The sequence below is a fragment of the Lutzomyia longipalpis genome, chromosome 1 (assembly GCF_024334085.1).
Source record: "Lutzomyia longipalpis isolate SR_M1_2022 chromosome 1, ASM2433408v1".
Lineage (NCBI taxonomy): Eukaryota > Metazoa > Arthropoda > Insecta > Diptera > Psychodidae > Lutzomyia > Lutzomyia longipalpis.
The window spans coordinates 44,204,520-44,228,761 of record NC_074707.1 but is presented as its reverse complement, the minus strand read 5'-3'; the positions used below and the strand labels follow the sequence as shown (position 1 = coordinate 44,228,761).

Here is a 24,242-nt window from a genome sequence, read left to right as displayed (position 1 = left end):
TGTAGGATTTGCCTTAGCACAGGTACGTGAATTTATTTTATTTAATTTACGAAATTTTTTATTCAATGAAGAAATTAAAAAAAAGGATTATGATGAAAGAAACAAAAATTATTATGAATGTTTTGCTAATGAACGACTTCATTTTATTCCAACCAGATGTATTATGGGGCAAATGATTAATTCAGTCATAGGTAATAGTACAGCATAATTAACTGAAACAAAATAAATTAATTGGAGTTTTCAATAAAATAATATTGCCGTGGAAAATAAAAGAATTTCTCTCAATGCATAACAAGTCGATAAATAACATTTTATTTTTATAATTTTTTTTGTTACTTTCTTTGATGTCACTTCCATAATCGTTTTTTGTTTGTTTAATTCTTGGTTTTTTTAGACGATGTTTTTTCTTTTTTCTTTTGTAATATATTTGAGATTAATTTTTTTTTTGTTAAACAATATTTATCTTGCAATAAGTCGCCAAGATTTTACAAATACACCATATCCTTTTCACAATATAGCCTTTGCTAGCTTTTTTTTCGCAAATTGGTTTTTATTTTATTTCTTTCATTTTTTTACCTAGTTGTAAGAAGAGATTTAGTATTGCGTATTTTTTTCTTTCTTTTTCAGAATGTCAAAACAAATTTAAACATTTTGAATTAGTTACAAGAGGAGTCATTTTGGTTTCCCTCAAAAATTTATTTATTTTTTTCAATGTTAATGCTATCAGTTTTTTTTAACACGAAAAGTTTAAGTTTTTTCTTTAATCTTTTTTTTTCATTTTAGTTTATCATCAAAAAATGCAATGCTTAGTATCGTTTGTTTTTTTCTATATAATTATTAATCCTATAAGAAATTTATTTCTTATTAAATTTTTACCAACGTTTAAAATGTTTTTTTTTGTTTATTTTTATTTATATTTTCATTATGCTATGTATGCTGTGTATGAGTGTTGTGTCTATAAATGTGTTTTACATTTTTTTCTATGTACATCATACATCCCTTTTTTCATCAATAATTTCTTATCATCCATGACGCTTTTTTTTAATAATCATTCTTTATTTATGAAAATATACTGGGTTTGGGCTGCCGTTATTTGCTGCATATTTTTTTAATCAATCGCGATGATTTACTTCTTTGACCATCGGCATTATGTTGATGATTAAAAATGGTTTAGAAAAATAATTTTTGCTCTACACATGCTTACAAAGTTTTTTATTCAATTCGCAATTAATAAGTCCAAAATGGTTATTTTTTATATCATGATTATCTATCTTTCATTTTCTCTGCATTTTTGTTATTATTTTTTTTTACATTTACACAATACAATATTCAGTATGATAATTATTAGAATACGATCCAGCTCTTGGGGCATTTTACAGCATTAGTTCATGCAGTTTTGTTTGTTAATAAAATTTTATGTTCCCACTATTTCATTTTTTTTATTTAATGTGTCACTTCCACTACATTCTCCACATTAGCCATATTATTTATGTTTATTCCATACGGTGAATTTATTGATGTGCCATTTCTTTTCTTTTAAATTTAACCCTCAATATGCGATTGATTGCTAATATATGTTTATGTTTTTTTTTTTATATAAATTTATTACCATTCTTATAATTTATTGATTGCCATTCTATTTATTTATACGGTGCGTTCGTTATACAAATACCAAATAATATGCCAGATAGATTTAAATTTGTATGCTGCTGAATAAATTATTGAATTCATTGCACGTACGTACGGTTTGTATTTGAGATTCTCTATTTTTTGCAATATTTTGTTTCGTCTTTTAGCTGTGTTTCTTTCACAATTTTATTCAGGCGAGATTCTAAGTAAACTAACTTAAAACTCACTTCATAAAAATCCTAAGAATCGCGGAAGAATTTATTTAAAGAATTTTTAAGCTTTTATTAAGGTCTAATAATCATAAATTTTTGAGGATTTTAAGGGATTTTTGACTCAATTTGAAACAAAAAAAAAAATGAAAAATTTCCTTTATTGTCGGCTAATGGCTAACTCAATAGTTAAAGCAAATTGAGACCCCTTAGTAAAGAAGTTATTCTAATTCATGTGATATAAAAGGAACGAGTACAGAAATAATTTAAGAATAAATTGATGAAAAACAAAGATTTAGAAGCGAGACGAAGGAATCTCCTGAAAGAAATACAGCTAAAACTATTATTCTGATGAATAGAAAAAATAATAGATTAATAATTTTATTATTGTTTTAGACTACAGAGTGATTGTGTTGGACCCACCAAACCCAGTAGTGATATACACATTTGATGTTTTTTTTTGCAATTAATCACTTATTGATTAACAGCTTTATCAAACTTTTACCGTGTCCCAATTCCCAATTCCGATTTTAACTATTCCATTTTGTAATTTTCCAAATATTCAACAAAATGAAGAGGCGAATGTCGTGGAATTCATCAAAATGTTTGCTTTGTGAATCCATAGAACGTGTTAAATCATACTGAATGTACATAACATTCAGTGAGGTACGTTCAGTAGGTATGGGGAATGATGTTAATTGCTGTGTAATATATTGATGTTTATTTTTGCTCCTCCCTTTGATGGTTAGTTGAATGTAATGTAGTAATTTTTTTTCTCCGGAAGGAGGAAATTTAGAGAAACAAATGATGGAATAATATATTTTGTCACGAAGAAACTTTCTATTTAAAATGTTCCTAACACTTTTAATCTTTTTTATCGCAAAATAACTAAATATATGTATACCCTGCAATTGATCTTGAAAGTGGAGTGAAAATGTTAAATACATGTATGTAGGGAATGTCCTACAATTTTTTGTTATATAGTATTATATATTATCCCACATAAGCAGTTATTTGTTAAAATGTCCTGCTTTATTACGTAAGTTTTTCTATTAAAAATATTAATGTTCTCAAAGCACGTTTCAAATAAAATGGTTACTAATTTTATTAACTAAAATATATAGCACCGTTTATGTAAGTGTGACTAAAACAACATGAACTAATTCAAACCAACTAATAGGATACTTTGATACAACAATTATATATAATTTTTAAGCAATTTACTTTTGAAAAGTAAATATTGTAATTAAGATATTCAAGATAATATATTTCACTCCACTCAAGACTATTCTAGGTAGATATTTGAATTTTTTATTAAAATGAACTATCCGATAGTTTAATAAGTTTTTTTAATTCTTGTTTTACACCAGAGAGACAAGAAATTCAAAAGGAGATCTTCGAAAGATTAAATTTCCAATATTATTTTAGAGAGAAAAAAAATTGATAATACACTGCAAAGAATTTCTGCCAGTATTCTTCAGACTATTTTTACGACTTATTATTTTGTTGAACAATTTATTTTTGCCCCATATACTTACTTTTCACGTTTCGTCTATGGGATTTTTTGTAATCTTTTTTTGTAACATGAAACATTTATTAAAGGTTTTCTTTACTGTTTTGTGTGTGAAAATTCTCAAATGAAACTTTTACTGTTTTTTCTGGTTTCACCACTATTTTCAGTAGTTTTTCACTTTCTCCCTTTTTCCCATCAATTTTTTTGCCATAGAGTTCTCTCGTATTTTTTGGTTTTTCCCTAAAACACTTGGTATTCAAGGGAAAATGAATTATTACTCTTCCGCTTTTGTTCTCTTGTCTGTTATAAATTTCATCGAGTTCAATAAAATTATTATACTAAATATATAGTATATCCTACCTACTCTAAGCAATTTATTAACTTTCATTTTTTATATTCAGGTTTTTTAAATGCCCGCTTCTTCTTTTATTTTCATTTGTTATCATTCAATGAATTACTTATAACCATATTCAGAATAAGAAATAAGATTTTATTTCTAATGCTATTTTACCTTTCTTTCTTATTCTGAAGAGAGTAAAGTAATTTCTTCAATATTATGAAACATGCAGTCTATTTTTGTCTTTTCGATTTTTTTTCTCAAAATTTGCTTAAAAATTAGTTTTTTATAACCGTTATAAAACACAGAAAAAATACCTCTTTTCTTTAATTTTATAAAATTCAAAAATGCAGAATCTTTGCAATAAACTCTTGTTGCATAATATTTTCCAATAATAAGTTTATTTTCTTTTTTTTATTAAGTACAACGTACCTTTTCTTTCTTAGAGAGTTTTTACTTTTTTTTTTATTCTTCTAGTACGCGTTTCCGTTTAGTTCACTTGATTGAGTGTTGTGTATAGTAATTTGATTTTTATTTTAAAATTAATAAGCATATTGTTAAAGAAAAAACAACACCATACCAAAAAAAGTCATTAATATTTTTCATAATTTTTATTTTTTCAATTGGAAATGAAAGAATTAGCTTGGAAAAGAGAATTTAGTAGCAATGATATAGCAATTTGTCAATATTAAGTAAATATATTTTGAAATTGTAAATTTTTATGTGTCTCAATAGTCACGAATTAAGTAACAATTCGATGGGTCAATTCAATAAAATCCCAACTTCCATAAAAAAGTACACAGAAGCCATATAGAAGTTAGAATTTTTTCCTTCTAGAATGGGCTATCGAATTATACTAATATATTTATATAAGATTTATTTGGTAGGTTTTTTAGATAAAAATGTAATGCCCTTTCTGCAAAGATTTTTGATATTTCAAGTAAGTGAACTATATAGTAAAGATAAAGTTATTCAAAGTTCAATTTATTAATTTTTTTTTGAGTAATATTCTCTTGAAAGTGTAGATAAGATTTTTAATAAAATCTAATAACAATATTTTCATTAAATTTTTTTTCATTTTTTTCTAATTTCTCTTTTGCTCATTTCTTGAACATTACAGAGATGTACAAGAAAGAAAGAGTTCTCTCATTGAGAAAAGGCGTATATTTTATAACAGAACTAAATAAACATTATTCTTTTTTTTTCTTTTAAACTTGATAAAGAAGTTTCACTTCAATTTGATAATTTATTTTTTTTTCGACAATTAAGTACAGATTTTAGTATATAAAGAGAATCTTAATATATGAAAGAAATTGTGTAAATATGGTGTAGTTGTTGTAATAAGTGTTTCAATAAAATGTTGATTAATTAATCCTTGTTCATCACGGTTGTTCTGACTGAAATATATATGTATATTTTTTTGTTTTGCATTCTAAACCACAAGAACTCGTGTGTCACACTAGAAACCCGTGATCAAGCCATTTAGTATGTATTTTCTTGATTGTTTATTGATTTCCAAACCCTGGAATGTGTTGAAAGAAAAATATTAATGTTATTTTACTTCCCTTTCTTTAGAACCAACTGCCACCACCGAATTTAGTGCTGAGTCCTCCAATGCCCTTGCCGAACATATTTCCCACACGGCCAACCACCATATTTTTAACATTTGAAATATTCGCCAAATTCCCATCTTCGCCACTTAGTGCTTCCATTATGTTCACTTTGGCCTTTGGTCTTTCAGTATCTTCATCTCCATCACCGAATCCCCTAAAACAAAATAAAATGGAAATGCATTTTTTTTTCAATCTACAATTTTTCTAAAAATAATTTAAATGGTTTTAAAGTGAAACAGAAGAAATTAAACCAATTTGGAAACATGGTCTTCCCTTGAGATATTGCGGGAAAAATATTAGCACCGAGATTTATTGATTTTCACAAATTTAAAAGAGAGAAAAAAAGCAATTTGAAAAATTTGCCTTTAAAATTGCAAAATGAATTTTTCAATTGACACAAATATGTAATACTTCATGGAAAATCATATTTTAGTAGTAAAATATAGGGAAAATGTAATGAGTTTAAGGAAACGGATGTGATAAGAAGAGTTGCAATTTATTTACTCTGCTTCGCCATCAGGAGCTGTAAGGGCACAAGTTGCTTCTTCAGTTTGCATGCGCTGAGACACTGTTTGATATGCCTTCGAATTGAGCTTGTCCTCCATAACACCCTGTAACTCGAAGTCCGAGTAAATTTTCTGCAATGTATAAAAAAAAAGAGCAAAAATGTAAAGTTTTAAGTACGAGTGGTTAGTTACACGAGTTGAATGGCAAAAACTTTAATAAAAAGGCAATTAAGCTTTTATATACCTTAACGATGTGAGCCAAACAGGTGCACTGATAGTAGTGGAGTGAGTGATCCAGTCGCTCGGACAGCCAATTGCACAGCATATTGATTTGGGCCGTATACCATTGTTCAAAGATGTTGAGAATCCACAATTCATCATTCACTTTCCCACGTATTTGATCCATATTATTTCGCGTGAAATTCACATAGCCCTGCCCAAGATCCTTCCCCGATCCGGAGACATTTGTAAAGCTGAGGATGCTTCCAATTAGACTACCTTCATCATATCGCGACAGCTTTGACAATGATGCTTCTAGCACAGACATTAATTTGCTGATAATCCCCTGATTCATAGCAGCGAGCGTTTTATCAATTTGATCATCAATCTTCGAATGATATTGATGCTGGAAAATATTTTTATTTATAACAAAAAATGAGACATGCACTCTTTCATATTTTTTGTTGTTCTTATTCATTTCCATTTCACCCAAATTGTATAAATATTAAATTAATATAACATTATTCGCATTTCGTAATTTCTCTGCCTCGTGTTCTTCATTTTAACCTGATCATTAAACCTCTCCCCCTAAAATGGATTTCTTCTCCACCACAACCTCTTAATGCAAACTAATTTCCTTCCCATCTTCCCATCTGTGATGTTGTACAAGTGAGTGCTTTCCCACGAAGAAAACTTTTGATTTTAGTCTCACACGTTTAGTAGCTGTGTTTCTTTCAGAACCCCAGCTGTTATGTGGTGCCTTAGTGGCGTAACAACGATTGGGGGTGGAATATGGGAAGAAATGTTCGCCCTCCTTAAATTATATACCATGAATAAGATAGTTTTCCCCTCATTTTCCCGAAAAATGATCACGCTACGCTTTTTTCAAGTTTTTCATTTTTTTTTTAATAAAGAATATTCCAATAATTATGGAAACTCTAGAAATTTTATGAGTGTGTCCTTCAAAAGATTTAATAACTAAAATTATTTGACTTTATAGGTTATAATTGAGCATTGAATAGTATAAAAAATTAATCATCTTTTTTAGGAGAAAATTGAGGAGATTCTAATTGAACGCTGGTACAAATATGTAAAATGTTGTTTCATCTTCCCTTCGGTGATGCAAACTTTTATGCATGGACAGATGTTTCAGGGAAAGTGGCTATTTTGTAATTCTGTTCAACATAGTTTTTCTGCACAACAAAATGCATAAAACTAAATTTGATGTCATTTACAGTTTTGCATTGCAAAATTACACTGACGAAGTAATTGATGTTCATGTACATGACACATAATGAAGCATGATTTGGAATTACAAAAAAGACGCGAGTTGGAAAATTATATTTCAATCAAAAAGTCTAAATTGAATGTCATAAGCAGATGCAATGCAATGATGTTGAAATTCATTTCTGTATGAAAAGTCATAAATGATATTAATGCACCAGAAGCGCAATAAAGTATCTTTTACAATTTCACCAACAACATATTTTTTATGATGATGGGAATGAGGAAAAATTGTAAAATGTGTCTGAATTTATTTTGTAAAGTAGAGATGAAAATGCAAGACAAAAAAAATTGCCAGCAATGTGGTAAAGACTCAAAGGAGCATAAATTTTATCATAATAAACTAAGGTAATAAGGAATCTGAGAAATGAAAATCTAATGCTTTCATATATGAAAATTATTATTCACAAAGAACAAATAATACGAGTTAAATTTTCAAGCAAGAGTATGTGAAGCATCTACTTTCCCGACAGGAATTTTCTTTGATAAAGCAAACAAAGTGGAATCTTGTACAAAAAACAGCCGCATTTTAACGAGACTTTTATTTAAAAATATTAAGATGATGGAAGGTGAATGTAAATCAAAATTTTCTTTAGCTTCTTCATTTTTTTAATTAGTCTTATTTAGCGCTGACTTAAGTATGCATCTACTTAATTTTATTTCTATCTGTAATATCTTCTAAATAAATCTTAGAAAAAAAAGAAAGAAAAACTTTAAAGCTTTAATGCGACTACTTATAAAACTTTGAAGTGAAATAGAAAGAAAAAAAATGTGGGTGTTTGCGAATGAAACAGTGAAAAGTTCTCAAGACTCACCACATCAATTCCGTCGATAGTGCACAATTTGAAAGATTGATTTTTTGCATCGAGAATCACATTCACCATAGCACACATTTCCGATGGCATAATGTAGTCCGTTGAGATGAAGGTGACACTCTTCTTAAGCCACTGCTGGAAAGCACCCTCGGTACGTTGGATACACGACTCAATCATATCGCAGGCCATGAGCTTAAGTCGCTGCTCGAGATGTTGCCGAAACTCTGCATCCGGCCAGTGGAGATCACGTATGAAAGATTGTAAAGCATCCAACTTCCAAAAAAGATCTTCTGATGTTGCACAGCCGTTGCTGATGGAGGAATCACTTTAATGGTTAAAAGGGGTGCCTCTTCTTTTCATCATAGTCACACGGAAAGGGACACAACAGCAAAAAGATGGTGTGCCACAGATTTACCACACCAAGCAAGAAGCTTCGGGACTTACCCTTTACTCTCCCAGCGTTCCTTCTCGAACCCTTTGTGGATGGATTGAGCAATGGAGGACTCCATGAGGTCAACATACCGCACCACTAGTGGTGCAAATGTATCACGCAAATGCTGATGGAAGCGCCCATTCTTCAGATTGTCATCGGTCCTTAGGTAATCATTCAGGATTTGGAATAGTGGGAATGAATCCCACGTATCGGGTGGTTGCTCCGAAAGCACCCTATCCATATCCACGGCAAACAGTGACCAGAATATCTCAGCATGCTCCACCAGAAGGTCCGAAAACCATGCAAAAGCCTGGCGTTTATAAAAGAGAAATAATATAATATTTCTTATTAGTTAAGAATTTTATTTTTAGGTAAAAAAAAATCTGCGGAAAAAATTCACTAATAACAAAAACAATAAAAGAAAACTAATAATAAAATCAGCATATAATATCTAAGCTTCCAGCATTGAATTAAACGCTTCTAGTTTGTTTTTTTTTAACTGTAATTTGGTATATAGCGTTATGTTTTTATACAGATCTGTGTACTATATTTATTGTTTTTCAACTTGACGTATTTTTTTCATTTTTTAATATAAAAAAAATTATAAAAAATGTCGGCAGCCAAAAGTTTTTTTTAGCAGAATGTGTGTAGATAATAAAACGAATTACTTTTTTGTGATAAGGATTTTGTGGATATATACTGTGTGCTGGATGGTAAACAAAAGTCTTTCACATCAGCCTGTATTTTCAAGAAAAACTTTCATACTTCCATTCGTTTAATAATGTACGTCATAGTGGCTTTTTGAGATTCTCATTCTATTAAGAACTTTTTTGCATTAATAAAGAATTAAAAAAAAAGAAAAATATAATTTTTTGTATTTTTTAATGATTTAAAAACGGTTTGTCTAAACGTTATCAAATTTGGTATGACTTTAGGATAAAAACAAAAAACGTTGAGGGCTCCAAAAATATAAGAAATTGTATATTTTACAGATTATTAGTTGGTATACCTTAGGTATTACTTAATTTTTCACGGAATTTGGTATTGAAAATGGGGCCTTAGTTGTCCTTTTTGAGATATTTACAAAGCCCAAAAAATCATCAATATTTTATTCCTTTTATAATCATTAAATTTAACGCGTCTTAAACTTTCGTTTTAAATGTCTTGAAGATTTTTCATTAAATCCACAATTGTTTATCATCCCCTAGAATTTAATATTCTTCCCCTAAAATTTATGTTGACCTCGGGAAAAACACACATCGAACAACAGCGATAAAATTCAGACTAAACATCAAACGTTCAAGGCAAAATGCTAACATTTTTAGTGCACAAGCAAAATACAAATAATGTAGCTGAGCGAGCTTTTATGAAATTTTAGTTTAGAATAGCATTTTAGCTATGTACAAAGAGCGATAAAAGCTGATAATGATAAAGAGCATATTAGGGAAAAATTATATAAAATAGAACACATAATAATATTTAGAAGGTGAAATTCTGGATCCACTGAAAGAAAATTTGTTACATGACATTTGTAAGAAATAACAAGTAGATAAATGTGAAATGTAGATGCAAATTTTGAATTTTGAAAAAAAAAAGATCTCCTCATTAGCTTTGGCACCAATGTGAAAAAATATCGATGAATGAATGTTGCAGTTTCCAAAAAACAATTATAAGAATAATTTTAAAAAAAGGCCCGTTTAATATAAAATTATACAAAAAAAGTTAAAAGCGTTTTTAAGTTTTGGATTTCCGGATCTAAATCTTTTTATCCAATATCAGTTTCCATTTCTAATCAAATACCGAATAGTTTGATTCGAAGACTTTGTGCAAAAAAAGTAAATGAAAGCAAGACATGCTTGAATTAATTAAAAATATATAAAAACTATAGGTATCGTATGTAATGTACAATGTATGTATGTATGTTGAAATAAAAAAAATGTTTTTAATGTTTAACTCCTCACTGTACCGTAAAATTGGGTGAATTTGAAAGGTAAGACTTTTGAATCAAGAAAAGCTTTAGAATGTGAGGTCATTACGCTTCACTAGATTCTATTCGCTATTCACCCTATTTTACCGTACTGTGATGCACGTTTTGCATTGTCTGTCAAAGATCAGCTATATACTTTATCTCTCGTAAGAAAAAAGTAAATCTCTATTTAATAGTTCAACATCAATTAACTTTTAGTTTTTTTTTTCTTAAATGAGATGTAAGTGTAAAACATCACTATTACAGAGAATACTTCTAAAATAGTGAATAAAATTTAACAAAATACGAAACAATTCGAAAACTAATTTAATTAAACAGAAAAGGAATAATTATTAAAAACTTGTACTAATATTTTGCCATAATGAACAATGCAAGAAATTGTACTTTTGCTTCAATTCAAAAATTAAATGCTGCCTTTCAGCGATACTAAATGTTCTTTCTTTTTTTAAATTATTAAAAAAATATCGATTTGTAAATTATTTTGTTAATACGTGCCGTTGGAGCCGGAAAAGTGTAGACAGCATGCGTTGGCATGCAATATCGATACGGGGTCGTGGTCGAGTTTTTCGTGTTTTTGACCGTAGAAGAAGATGTAGGAAGAGCTGTAGTAGATGTAGTAGTAGTGGTAGCGGAAGTTGTGGCAGTCCCATCAGTTGGGACAGGCTGCTGCTGGTCACTAGCTGGAGCATCAGTTTTTCGCAACTATACACGAACACAACAACACATAAATCACAACAAGACTCTATCATCACAAATTAAAGAGAGAGGTTTTTTTTTCGTTCAATCATTCGCCATTTTATATATAACACAAATAAAAATTATTGATTTACAAAAGATAAAAAAAACAGAAAGAGTAGAGAGCAAAATCTTAAAAGGGATTAATCACACATTTATCGATTCTCAAGGCTCTCAAAATAAAATTGAAACCATAAAAACCTAGCATAATTATATTTTTTAACAGGCGATGTGATTAAGGCAATTCTGCACTAGCTTTTGAAATGTAAAATAAAAAGGGATCCTAGACAGAAATATAACACAGGATGGAAAACTTTTAAATAAGGAAGTTGTCTAGATTGGATTATCTGAATCCCTTTCTTACGTTTTTTCTAGCAGCCTTAGAGTATTATGTATTCCACAAAAATATCTGGATTTAATAAGCTATTTGACTGCCCGGCTAGGCATAAACAGAGGATAGAAGGTATTCAATTGAATTATCTCAATATTTCCGGTTTGTTGGAATTAAAAGCATGCGGACATGCAATTAGGTAGGACTAAGAAAATTCTGTTTTCTCATCCATAAGAAGCAGCCAGCCGGAGGAGCTAAATATGGAGATTGATGCACTTCTATACACAATAGGATTCTTATGGCATCTTCCATTTACTTCTTTCAATAAAGGACAACAACAAAAAATATTTAAAGCTATCCATAATAGAACCTAACTATTAGCTGCAATAAATTTGTTCCTTTCATTAATTCTCAGTAACTTCCAAAATTTGTTGATTTTCTTTGATTTGTGATGGACATAGAAGGATTCAATAAAAGCACCACTTTTGTACTTTACAAAATTGAAAAATTCATTAAGCTCAAGACAACCAAAAAATTGCTAGTGAAAAATGGCCTTTAGGTTAGACAATGAAGAAATTTTACACACCAAATATATAGAAATACAAATATATAGATAGTAGAGGTATTATTGATGTTTTTGTTTTGTAAGGAAAGTGAACCACGAGTATCACTCATTTTATATGAGGGTAACAGGGATAAAAGACACAAAATTAGGAAATAAAATGCACAATTAAAAAAATAAGATGAAATAAAATAAAATAGAAAAGAGTAGGAAATGTTACATCCTTGCAGAAGAAAAGTAGATAAACATAAATTCTTTCACACGATTACGAATTTTTGGAGATTCTTCGGCATTAGGACAGAAATGTACATTGGAAAAATTAGAAAAATAAGGAAAAACAAAAATTAAATAAAAACAAACACAGTGGAACCTATTAGGGAAAGAAATTCACATACGCATGCAAATAACACAGATATTTTTTTCTTATGTAATGTCTCCTTAGAAGTAGTGATGGTATCTTCTCTAAAGTGATTGTGCGTTATTTTGGTAACTTATTGATATTTTTGCTTAATGTTTATGTAGTTTCATCTAATATTATGTTGACCCACAAATAAATTTAAACAAAAAACCTGGGGTGTGTTAATTTTGTAATTTTAAATAATTTCTATTAATTTGGAAATGTTAATAGATTGTTATATAGATATCCTGCATTTCAATTAAAAGTTTCACATGATCTTTTACTAATTTTGTTTTGTTATATTTTAAGGAATTTTTTTCATTTAAACAGGAAACTAAATTAAAAATTTGATTTTAAAATTTAGAACTTGATTTATAATTATTATAATTATGTGATCAAAATTATTTTCCAATTAAATTTCTTTCAAGAAAATTTGGGATAAGTAGATATGATATGGTCGCTTAGACAGGGTCAGAAAATACTTTAATATTTTATCGCTAATTTGTAAATTTATTCATGTTAATTTTTTTTTATTTAGTGTAATTTAAAACTGACATACCTCAGCGTAGTGTTCTTCATTTTGTTGCAAAAGATCCACACAAAGTTCTGCCAGGTGTATTAAATCTTCCAATTTCTTTGCCGGTGGTACAATCACTTCGCCACGTAAATCATCTAAAAATATACAAGTTTTGGGAAGTAAAACGACGAAAATTAAAATTGAAAGAATAAAAATGGAATAAACAAATTACAAAGCCATCAAAATTATTTTATACACAATAATACGAAAATTACACAATATTAAGTATTTCAACAATTCTTAATGTCACAAGAAATGTAATATTTATTTTTATATTAAGGAAAAAAGCAAATTTTATTAAGTTATAAATTAAATCAAGATTATCAGAGCAACATATTAATATATTGTGCCTGAAGATTATTGTAAAAGCAGAGTATAAAAAACTTATTGGTGAAAGTAGGATATATTTTTAAAATTGTATAAAATCAATAAAATTCAAGCAAAAATAATCAAGTCTAAATTAAATAGAATTCATGGTATACTGTACCATCAGTGTTCGTGTAACCCCCAATCTGTTCTGTCGTTCCTACACCTACAAATGTGTGTATATACTTTGTTTGGTTGACCTTCTTAAAAATGCATTTTAAATTTATTATTTTATATGTTGTATATAGGTATGTATGATGAGTTCAAAAAGTTTCAATTCTTTCAGATTAAAAAAAAGTAATTAATTTTTTAATTTTCTAATTAAGGGGATTACTGTAGAAAGTTTTTTTTTTGTAGATTAAATCTATTAATTCATAATTAAATTCTTTTTTCTCACTTATTCCTTGTGGAGATATTCAATTTTTAAAGTACTTTTTGAACTAACCACTCATAAAATATGCAGTGCAAGAAGTTCAGAGTAAAAAAATGTTATTCTGCATTGAAGAGATGGTAATTGAGGAGTATATGGTTACGCAAAAAAGACTCAATTGGATTTCAAAATTTCACTCATCCATTTCCCATTTTATTGTGTAAATCAATACGTTTGCATTTTATTCATTCTTTTATGAACACTGAAGCTTCCGACACTCTCAGTGATGCCTTTCTGGCTTTTCAAGCTTCCCATCCAAGATGTCTTATGGTGTAATACAATGTATATGATAATGTATACGGTGTACGATCCTTTTCAATTCATTGTTATTTACTATTCACTTCTACGGGATTCATTTCACCGTCTTCAATAAACACTTCCCGCTCAATCCCTCTCTTCAACCTAAGATGGTTTTTCTAACACACGAAGGTTATTCCTATTGTCTTAGTTTGTCAATTGATGTGTATTAAAATAATTTTTTTTAAAAAATTTTGCCTACGCCCATGAAAAATATATATTTACACACATTGCATATGTACAAACATTCATATATATATATATATGTACATTAAAACACACAAAAATGTACAAATTAATCGAGATTGCCAACACATCATATTTTGCCAGCACTATTGCTGCATAAGGAGTTTTTCTGAGTGACCTCATGAACTGAGAATTGGCACCATACAACTAGCAGATGTTCTCTTTTCAGGAAGAATAAGGAGTTGTCTTGTGACCGCTCTACTTTTCCATTTGGAAGCGAAAAACTTTTCTTCATTCTAAACCGTTTGTGTCGCCAAGAAAATCTATCATTTTTGACCGTGAAGTAATGAAATAAATTTTGCCAAGTAGTTCATGTTTCTATTTGTGAGCTTATCCACCCGTTTACTGCCCAACAAACATTCTTTAGTAATAATTTGTAGTCAAAGAAAATTTTTATAGACTATGCCATAAATAGAGATTTTTTAAGAAATTATTTATTGTAGCTTTAAAAGGACCAGAAAAGTTCTTCTAACTAAGAATGAATTTTACTGAAAAGGATGAATAAATTTTCACTCAACACCATAGTCTTATTCACGTAAACTTTCATTGTAGACTCCCACACAAATCTTATTCTGCTTTCAATTAAATTGATTTGAAAGCTTGCCATACTCCGTTTTATTAGCACCTCAGTTTAACACTTGCAATTAGCTAATAAAACGGAGATGACAGTATGTTGGATGTTTAAAAAAAATCATGGAAGCTGGCAATCTCTGTAATACACACATCTATGAAGAAGAGCGACAGTAAGAAAAGAAATTATAGGTAGTACTTTACGACATCCAGTACATCATCTTTATGCATGACACTCTCAAAAACATTTATGGGTAGGATTTTGTTCACATCACATAAAAAAATTGATTGACTTGAGGGGGGGAGGGGTATGTTTGAGCCAAATTTTGATATTTTACCTTCAATTTTAGCCTCATTGGAAAGACGTGTGTAGTTCACAAGAGCTGCCGTTTCCAGGCTTTTCTTAATCATCGCTCGCACCTCTTCGGGCGGTACCGGTGTCACAATATCCTTCATGAGGACGCGCTCCAGAAGAGAGAGCGTCGCCTTCAAGGCACCCTCCGGCCGCCCAAATGGAAAGCAGAACCGGAAATTCGTGATCTGATGCTCCAGCAGCACGCGAAGGCGCTCCTTAATATCCTGGAATTTCTCTTTCTCCACATGCGTGATGCTACCCACACCGTCCGGTCGATTCCCATGCACATGGCTGGCACAGAATGCAAATGAGTAGTGAATGAGTGTGGGATCGATCATCAAATTCCGTTCGGCCCGGTCCAGTAAATCGGAAAGGTAGCACAGATGCCGGTAGCAACCGCGTACCCCATACCGAGCACAGTATTCATCCAAGACGAACACTTGGCCTGGACTGAACCATCCCAGTGACGCATAGGGGTCGTTGAGTCTGAAGTCGAGCGTCAAATTCTGGAGCAATGCAAACAGACTGTGATGATCGAATGTACATGGATCTGCGCTTATAAAGTCTTCCATGCCGTGCTTTCGCGCCTTATCGGCGTCCCCCTGGAGCTTCGAGATCGTCGAGTTCTTGTCCTGCGTCATTGGCGGCGTGGGCTTGTGCGACTGCCCGGTGGCCCTATACATCGCCATTACCCACAGACTGCACTCATTCTCATCGTCACATGCAAAAAGAATGCTGTCACCTTCGCGTACGGCATTGAAAAAGTACCTGCCACCCTCGAGATCCACCCCCACCATTAGATTCGCTGCCACCGATCGAGCTGGAATTTATGTATGTAGCACGGATATCTATTGATATGTTTTCACCACAAAACACAACTCACCGCTTGATGCCTCGATGTAATCAACGGTGTACGCATCAAGTTGCATCATTTCGGACGGTTCGGATTTTTTCTCTTTGTAGCTGCACATGGCGAATGTATACTGAGACACTTGAACCAGCACAAAGTAGCGCTTCTTCCACTTCTTCCAAACAGACTTACCAATAGCAAATAAATGGCTGGAAGTTTACGTAATTGAAGAAAAAAAAACCCTTTCAGCATAATTTATGCTTCAAAAAATAATAAAACTCCGCAGTTCATAAAATTCTGTGTATCAGCGACCTTTCTGATTTTATCACCCTCAAGGATTCTTTTTGAATTTTCAATTTGAAACCCGAATTAGCATTTTAGAACATTTCAAAAATTGATAAATCAAAAAGGTTTGTCCGACTTCCCTGTCTTATATCAGAGAACAGAAAATAATTTAAGATAAGGATATTTCTCTACAGAAAAGTTAGATAGCTATGTGGATAAAGAAAAAGTAGGAAAATAGTGTTGCAAGTAGTAGAAAAAACATTAAATGACTCACCCACAGTGTTTCATATTAAGTGGCTTATCCATGCGACATGCTATTTTGATGCGCAAATCCTGATCAGGCAGATTCTTCGGCACGGTCATCCGATGCCATTCAGGTGATTTAGACGATAGCGGTGTAGGCCTCAGAATTACCTTACCTAATTCCTTATCCTCTAGCGCCAACATTCCCGGATTCTCCGTATATAGTTTCACTTTAACTGTTGGCAATGGATGCGTAGTTGAGAAGTCTCCTTGTGTATCCCACCTAGAGAGATGTGACCACCGCAGCAACACAATCACCACAATTTCCAAATCAGATTACATAATGTTGATTTTTAAGATATATAAGTACACGTTTTTACATAAGGCACATATGTTTAAGTATAAATTGTTATTTCTGTTACTGTGATAATGAAATATAATAAGAAGAAAGATAAATAAAATATAGAAATATTTTAGTGTTACTAACAAAGTGGGGGAGAAAAGAAGTTATTAGAAGGTATGTATAGAGAAGAAGATAAGATACATACATATATAGTTTAATGACAGATGAGTATTTAGAATAATGGAATACACAAGTTTTGAAAGAAATAACATAAAACGAGGAATTTAATACAATATGTGCTCACATGGGTTTTGACGCCTCCGCTTGATCGGTCTGCAATTTCTCACTCTCAACCTCCATTGTGCAGTAGACAATTCGATTTGGCGCCAAGGACTTGAGTCCCTTCACCTCCATAACGACCACTTCGAGTTGAAAGGTAAGCACCACATCCATCTTTGTTAGCTGTGTATCACCATCAGCTGAGTCTCCCTCCAATTTTGCCAAGGATCCCTGTGACCTGAGTATCATTTTTCTAGATGTGTACGTCACGTAATTGCAGTTATCCGACAACAAAATAATGTGTGTTGGGCAAAAATGCAGATGATGGTTTTTTTCATATACAATTATTTTGTATATGGTCAATTTAATAGCAGAGAACACAAGAATATGGGCAAAAAAAAGGCATGGCCAAATACGAAAAGTTGTTGATAAATAATATTCATTCGTTTGGTGATATATCAGTTTTCGTTACCTGTGATTGTAGCGCTTCAACTTCTGTAGACCGTATTTGGAATCCATGGAGCCCTTTGATACTGGCAATGACTCAAGATTGGCCATTAGCAGATTTATCGATGATTTGAGCTCTTCGATGTACAATGATTCCATCTCCTTCAGAACAAACTTTGGCATCAATTTTCGATTGCGTTCCATCTCAGAGACACGCTGCATTCGTCCATCCAGCTCTCGCCTAATAGCTGCTGCCTGTTCATCTGCAGAATCCAACTAAATGACGAAAAGAATTTTTAATGCATTATTTTTACGATAGTTTTTTTACTAGTTTCAATAAATTTGTTGAAAGAATATGTTCTTTTTTTAATATTTTCAATTACATTATAAAGTGTATTTTCCCATTTTAACATTCTTTACGATACTTCAATCGTAAAGCGACAATTTATCGCAATTTCTCATCACATTTAACATTTTTAATGTTGCGCTTTTTATGTAACTCACCATAAGTGCATTAAAGAGAATTTGATGTTCGAATTTTTTCACACCGAGAATCTGCTGAAACATATCATAAAGTTGCTCCTTGGACAAAATTAATTCACTATTGAGCGGCTGTTGCATCCTTGTTGGGCGCTTTGTATCTTCATCCCCTGTCCCCTTGAGGATACAATCAAATTTCGCCATCCACGATGTCAAGACGGTTTCCTTGCTCAACCCATCAATTTCCGGCAGTGAACGTACACGCTTCTCAATATTATTTCGAAATACCTCACGAAAATCATGCTGCGAACATGCACCCGAATTCACCATTTTTACAACACGTTCCGATTTCAAAAAGACATCATGGTAACTTTGTACAGCATTCTGGAAGGCTTCATCAGCCATTATTTGTGTTTCACCCTTCATAAATGCCACAAAGCGCGCAGTTATTGTCTCTAATTGATGCTTCGTGATTTTTATCTGTCGCCTTGTCATATCAGTTGGTTGTTTCGCATTGAAGGGATATGCAATACATCGTGACACGAACACGTACAGCTGTATACGGCGCTTCCTTTCTTCCTCTTCACGTTCATGACGCTCCTGAATGTTAAAAAAAGAATAATAATAACTGATATTAGGAGTTGTTTAGCTTTGATGCTCCACATAATAAGGTAAAGGCGTTACAATAGATAAAGTAAATGACAAAGATAACGCCTATACTTAATGGAAATTAGTTTTACACAAGGGACAATTATCTGAAGGTACCAATAAATTGTAATTTGATTTATCAATTGCACTGGAAGGGTGGAAAATTTCAACGGAAATCAGGAAATGACTTTTAATGAAAATAGGTAACAGGGTTCTTCTGCAATAGGTAAATTGAATCGCAATATAAGATTATGTAATTCCGTATACTCACCGCAAGATCTGCTTCATTACGTTCACTAACAACTGACGGGGATGGGGATTGGGGTCTGGCCAACGAACTAGTCCTAGAAGACGGTCCCATGCTCTGATTCAAGGTCTCCTGACTTGCTGCGCTTGATGCAGATGGTGAAAGAGTTCTGCGGATAAAAAAAGCTCAATTTTTTAAAAGTATTTCTAAATAATATCTAATTATAGTTTGATAAAAAGTTTTAATTTAACTCAAAGAAAAACCAACGTGTGTTTTTATTCCAGCTGATCCCACATAATACACCCTTATATTTTTATGTAGCCAGGTTCAATGGATTAATGTTATAGCTCTCAAATTCTTCAAGTGAGACCAGTAAGAGAGCTAATGCAATATTAACCCGGATATGGGTATTGTAATGCATTTTATACGTTTGACTACCACAGTGCTTACGTCAGGTACATTAAAAATACATAAAATTTTTATTTCCAAGGAATAGGTATGTAAGAAAAATAGAAAAAGAACAATATTCACAAAATTTTATGAATACCGCTTGGAAATTGACTTTTCTAGACCACGATTAAATCTAATAACATGAAAAAAAATACCAGAAAATCTTGCGGATGTTCGAGGTAAGGATATTAAGTATTGTCACGTGTGTGAAATATCAACTAACTAGTTTACCCGTATATATGAGAGTATACTCCTTGAAAGCAGATGTGTACGGGGAAGTTTGTTCATTTTGGAGCTTTCATGATATCCTTGGAAAATAAATAATAGCCACGAAAAATATTGTAGAAGTAGATGATAATATAATAGATGAAAAAGTAGTCTAACATATATTTTCCTCGGGAACAAACTTAAATAATGCAATAAGGATGTGATTAACTAGAAAAGACTCTTTTTTTTTTTTTAAAAGCTGTCTCTTGAACGAATACAGCTGAAACAAATTGAATTTTTCAAAAGCTTTTGTGCATAGATTTAAGAGTAAATGACTTTAAACTTGTTCATTGTTGATAATCTCACCTTGGCACCGACGATGAGGGTACATCGAGGCTTCCAGAGGTGTCACTGCCAGCATGAGACAAGTGCCCACTGTGACCGTGGTGTGTGTCTTTTGGGACAGCATGGCCATGGTGAACTGGCGTAACTACCCCGCCGGAAATTGCACCGCCACCATGTAGCATCTCCTGAGGCTGTTTGGCACTGCTACTGGAACCATGACGCTTGAGCCCTCCAGGTGCAATGTGAGCACCATGCTTTGATGCCGGTGGCTGATGCTTTAGTGTCTGATGCGCTCCCTTTCCGCCACCTCCCTGATGCTCCTCATCACTTTCCTCTTCAGATGAGCTTGGATCAATCATGTTTTTGCACTAATACCTCTTTCACGTTCACAATTTTTTTTTAACTAATAGTTTGTCTTGCGTTCACTTGTACGTCAGGACGAGTTTCTTTGTTAGTAAGAGTTTATTATTTTTCTTTAAATATATAGAATTTCGCCAAAGTATACAATTTGGTGTTAATTTATCCCAGATTTATCACGAAATGCAAAAAACATTTTGCCTATTTTATATGTATACTAGCAAGCATACTTTCACAAAGGATGACACTAAATCCAATGGCACTTTCTGGTCTGAAATTAGAATGATAAATTCAATTGAATAAATAAATTGATTCCAATTTTAATATTCATGTGATTGATCAAAATTCATTTAATTTTAGTTGAAGTTCAATCCTTTCTAAAAATAATTTATAAAAAAAAATCAGAAATATATTTTGTTCTGCAGAAGAGAGTCTCAGTATATGCGCGAGATATATTAAATTCATTCTTAAGAGCTTTTTTTAATGGATTTTCCACTAATACAGAAAGAATCAGCCCCGTAAATCTACCACAGAAAACTTGTCTATACATACTATAGGTATCTCTTATGCAACTACCTATCAATAAGCATTAAAATACTTCTGATGCAAGCTAAATGGAGTGTGGCGAAAAGCAATCTGTTTGGTGAGATCGTGGGTATAATTAACAGAGGAATATTAACTTTTATCATGTCTATCCGTTATCACTGACTTTTAGCAATCTCTTATCACTATGTAGGAAAATCTAATTTTGCGAAACTTATGCAAATTTTTGCCAAATGTTGTGCTTAATTATAATTCTGAGGAGCAAAAAACATACAAGGTTGTGAATTATTAAAAAGGAAGGTTTGGATTTCAGATTCTACGACGATCATGTTGCAGGATTTCATTTATCAATAAGATTTAGATTTTTTGAAACGTTCAGAATATTCTGAGTACAAGAGAAATATAAGAAATTAAAGGAATTAAATTAGCAATATTTAATTACCTATAACAAACAAATATTATTATAGCCCTCAAAGGGTTTTAAATTGAAAACTATTAATATATCGGGAGAGCATGTGTGGGGGGGGGGGGGGTGTTTAGGTGGAAATTGCATGGGCACCCTTGTCGCGTATAAAATGACTAAATAGCGATATTCTTTTCAAGGAAAATATGTATAATGTTTTGTGTTGTGGCCGTGTCATGCGATATGCAAAGTATGTGTCGCACACACTTCATGAATTGACTTTGGAAAACAACTTTTTGTGTCGCCACCATAGTACAAGTTTCCCCTTTCACAACGCACACACTTATTCGCTCTAAACAGTGGGTTTGACCTACTTGGGATCCCCATTCACATATTCTCAATCCCCCTTTTACATGTCGCACTCCACCACCCAAAATCATGATGTGCGTCAATGAGGAGTCATCGCTAATTGTTATGACACATCAGAGGTAAAACAATATAACTAATTGCAGAAAATTTTGCTAGTTGAGAGGAATCTAATATAGCAAAATTGAATTAAAAGTTTTAAAATTCCATGTACCTCCCACATAGAACACAGAGCCCCACCCTTCTGCACTATTTTGCTCTAAAAAGCATCATTTCGGTGGAGGACGGGACAGGGGATGGAGAGAGAATCAAGGTCATCTTTTATATCTCCCGGAAAATTTTAGTAAGAGTCGGTCTAACATGCCAAGTCGTTATGTTATCTCTCAGTTATGTACATAGTAAGGGATGGCGATGGATATAAAAGAGGGGAGGAGACCATCAAATGCCGGGACTTATTTTTTCCTAAACTGCATAAAGTTGAAAATTTTATGTCTTCAAGGGTATGAGAGGTATGAAATGAGAATTTTAGAAAGCTTAGAAAATTGGGGAAATTCGATAGCTTATAAGTTTTGCGTTCATTGATTTATGTTGATTACAATATTTAGTAAGTAGAAGAAATTTGATATCAAAATAAATTCTTAAATAAAAATCAAAGATTTGTTCTTTACAAAAATAAATGGACAATTTATCGTCTTTGCTGCTGATAGGATAAACTTATATAGAGTGAATATATATTTTGCATAACCGAAATTACAGATTATATATTAAATTCTTGGAAGATTCATGATTTGCAATCACAAATAGTGGATTTAAAACAATTTGAGAAGTCAATTGAATTATTGAAAATCCAGTCAATAATATTTTCAATTTGCAGCATCGAGCTTATTTATTTATTCTTTATTCTGAGTATATTTTGCATTTTTTAATATTATTAAGTAGATATTAATATTTAATTTTATGAAATTTTTAATATTTTTATATAAATTTTCCTCATATTTTCCAATGTAGGGTTGGTACTTTCGATCTCATTCCATATAGCACTTTTTTTCAAACTCACACACATCACGCATATCAGTACATATATTTAAATGGACCTACGTGCCACATTGAATGGCTCATTTTTATTTTACTACACCTCCACAGAGTTTCACCCTCTTTTTTTTCCCCTAAAACACACCCCACAGGAAATCTCTTGGATTTTCCATGAATTTCACAAATATAAATATTTTCTCAGTTTAAACAATGTCAATTGCATCGATTTAGCACATTAGAAGGTTAAATTGTCATATATCACAAAGCCAGAAAAAAAATTTCAATGATTGCATTTTTTTATTATTGAGCCGAAAATCGATCTCTGCATGCATTTTGCATACAACAGCATAGCCTCTAACAAGAATCAACCTTAAGAAAATTTCTCATTTTCATGAATTGCTATATATATAAATATATGCATATTTAATTGCATTCCTTCAATTCAGCATTATATGTATGTTGAAGAGAATGTATAAAAAATATCCTCGCCTTTCATAACTACATACAATACCCCTAATACTCTTCCTTCTTTTCACGCAAACTCTTCATAGAGTGTAGCATTTCAATAGGTGCTCTCACTTGGAATATAACACACAGAAGAATGCACACAGTGTCTCAATTAATTCTAGGTGGCAACATCGAAGCTGAATAAAAAAAAAAATCTGGGACAACTTTTTTTTGTTGTGGGAGTAAAAATGTCCAGCCCAGAGAATAAATGTGGGTAGGTAGCTTGTGAGGAAGAAAAGAAGCTCACCCCTAAACGCCATCAGCAATCGTGTCTAGCGTCTGGCCACTTACGTACGCCATTTTCTAATGTGTCCGGGGAAATTTTCCACGAGCTTTTGCAACCCCTCTAAATCCTTCCTATATATACTACAATGCAGAAGAATAGGTCACGAAAAATCACTTGAGCAATGGGTGCCAAAAGAGACACCAAATCTTGGCCTTTTGCACTTTTAGTGTAACTACTCTGGAGGTTCACTATATATATGACAATTATGTATCAAAAGCACTTTGCAGTAGGTATATATTTCTGCAGGAAAAATGGGAGATTTGACAAAAAAAAGCTCCTGAAATTTTCCTCCCGTGCCCCTACAGATATCACATCTGCATGAAATAATGTATTTGAGCTGATTCCTCAGCACCACTTTGGTCTTTTTCTCAAAGCGAAGGTCGATAGAAAAAGAAACCAAAGTGCCAAAATGTAAAAAAAAACTTACACAACATATACACCGAATGAAAAAAGCTTTTCGTCCCGTACCACACACGCCAACAACGACGGAATTGCGTGAACTGAACGATGGAA

At 31.9% G+C, this 24,242-nt stretch overlaps 1 protein-coding gene across 19 annotated transcripts; it reads right to left on the bottom strand.

Annotated features, from left to right (window-relative positions):
• Window positions 1-275: 275 nt before the first annotated feature.
• Window positions 276-24,242, bottom strand: LOC129787506 (calcium-dependent secretion activator). 19 transcript variants are annotated; one of them, XM_055823176.1, is made up of 19 exons: window positions 24,157-24,226; window positions 23,691-23,969; window positions 20,257-20,863; window positions 19,258-19,402; window positions 18,363-18,938; window positions 17,884-18,134; window positions 17,437-17,649; window positions 16,821-17,072; window positions 16,295-16,470; window positions 15,395-16,231; window positions 13,635-13,679; window positions 13,130-13,242; window positions 11,041-11,247; window positions 8,570-8,868; window positions 8,126-8,450; window positions 6,052-6,432; window positions 5,806-5,939; window positions 5,280-5,455; window positions 276-5,210 (listed from the first exon to the last, which is right to left on the bottom strand). In XM_055823176.1, the coding sequence occupies exons 3-19, from the start codon at window positions 20,592-20,594 to the stop codon at window positions 5,194-5,196; spliced, it is 4,485 nt and encodes a 1,494-aa protein (XP_055679151.1). In that variant the 5' UTR covers window positions 20,595-20,863; window positions 23,691-23,969; window positions 24,157-24,226; the 3' UTR covers window positions 276-5,193. The 19 variants fall into 19 exon arrangements, with proteins under 19 accessions (XP_055679151.1, XP_055679147.1, XP_055679150.1 ...); XM_055823172.1 differs by lacking the exon at window positions 23,691-23,969 and having other exon boundaries at window positions 17,437-17,664; window positions 24,157-24,242; XM_055823175.1 differs by lacking the exon at window positions 23,691-23,969 and having other exon boundaries at window positions 24,157-24,242.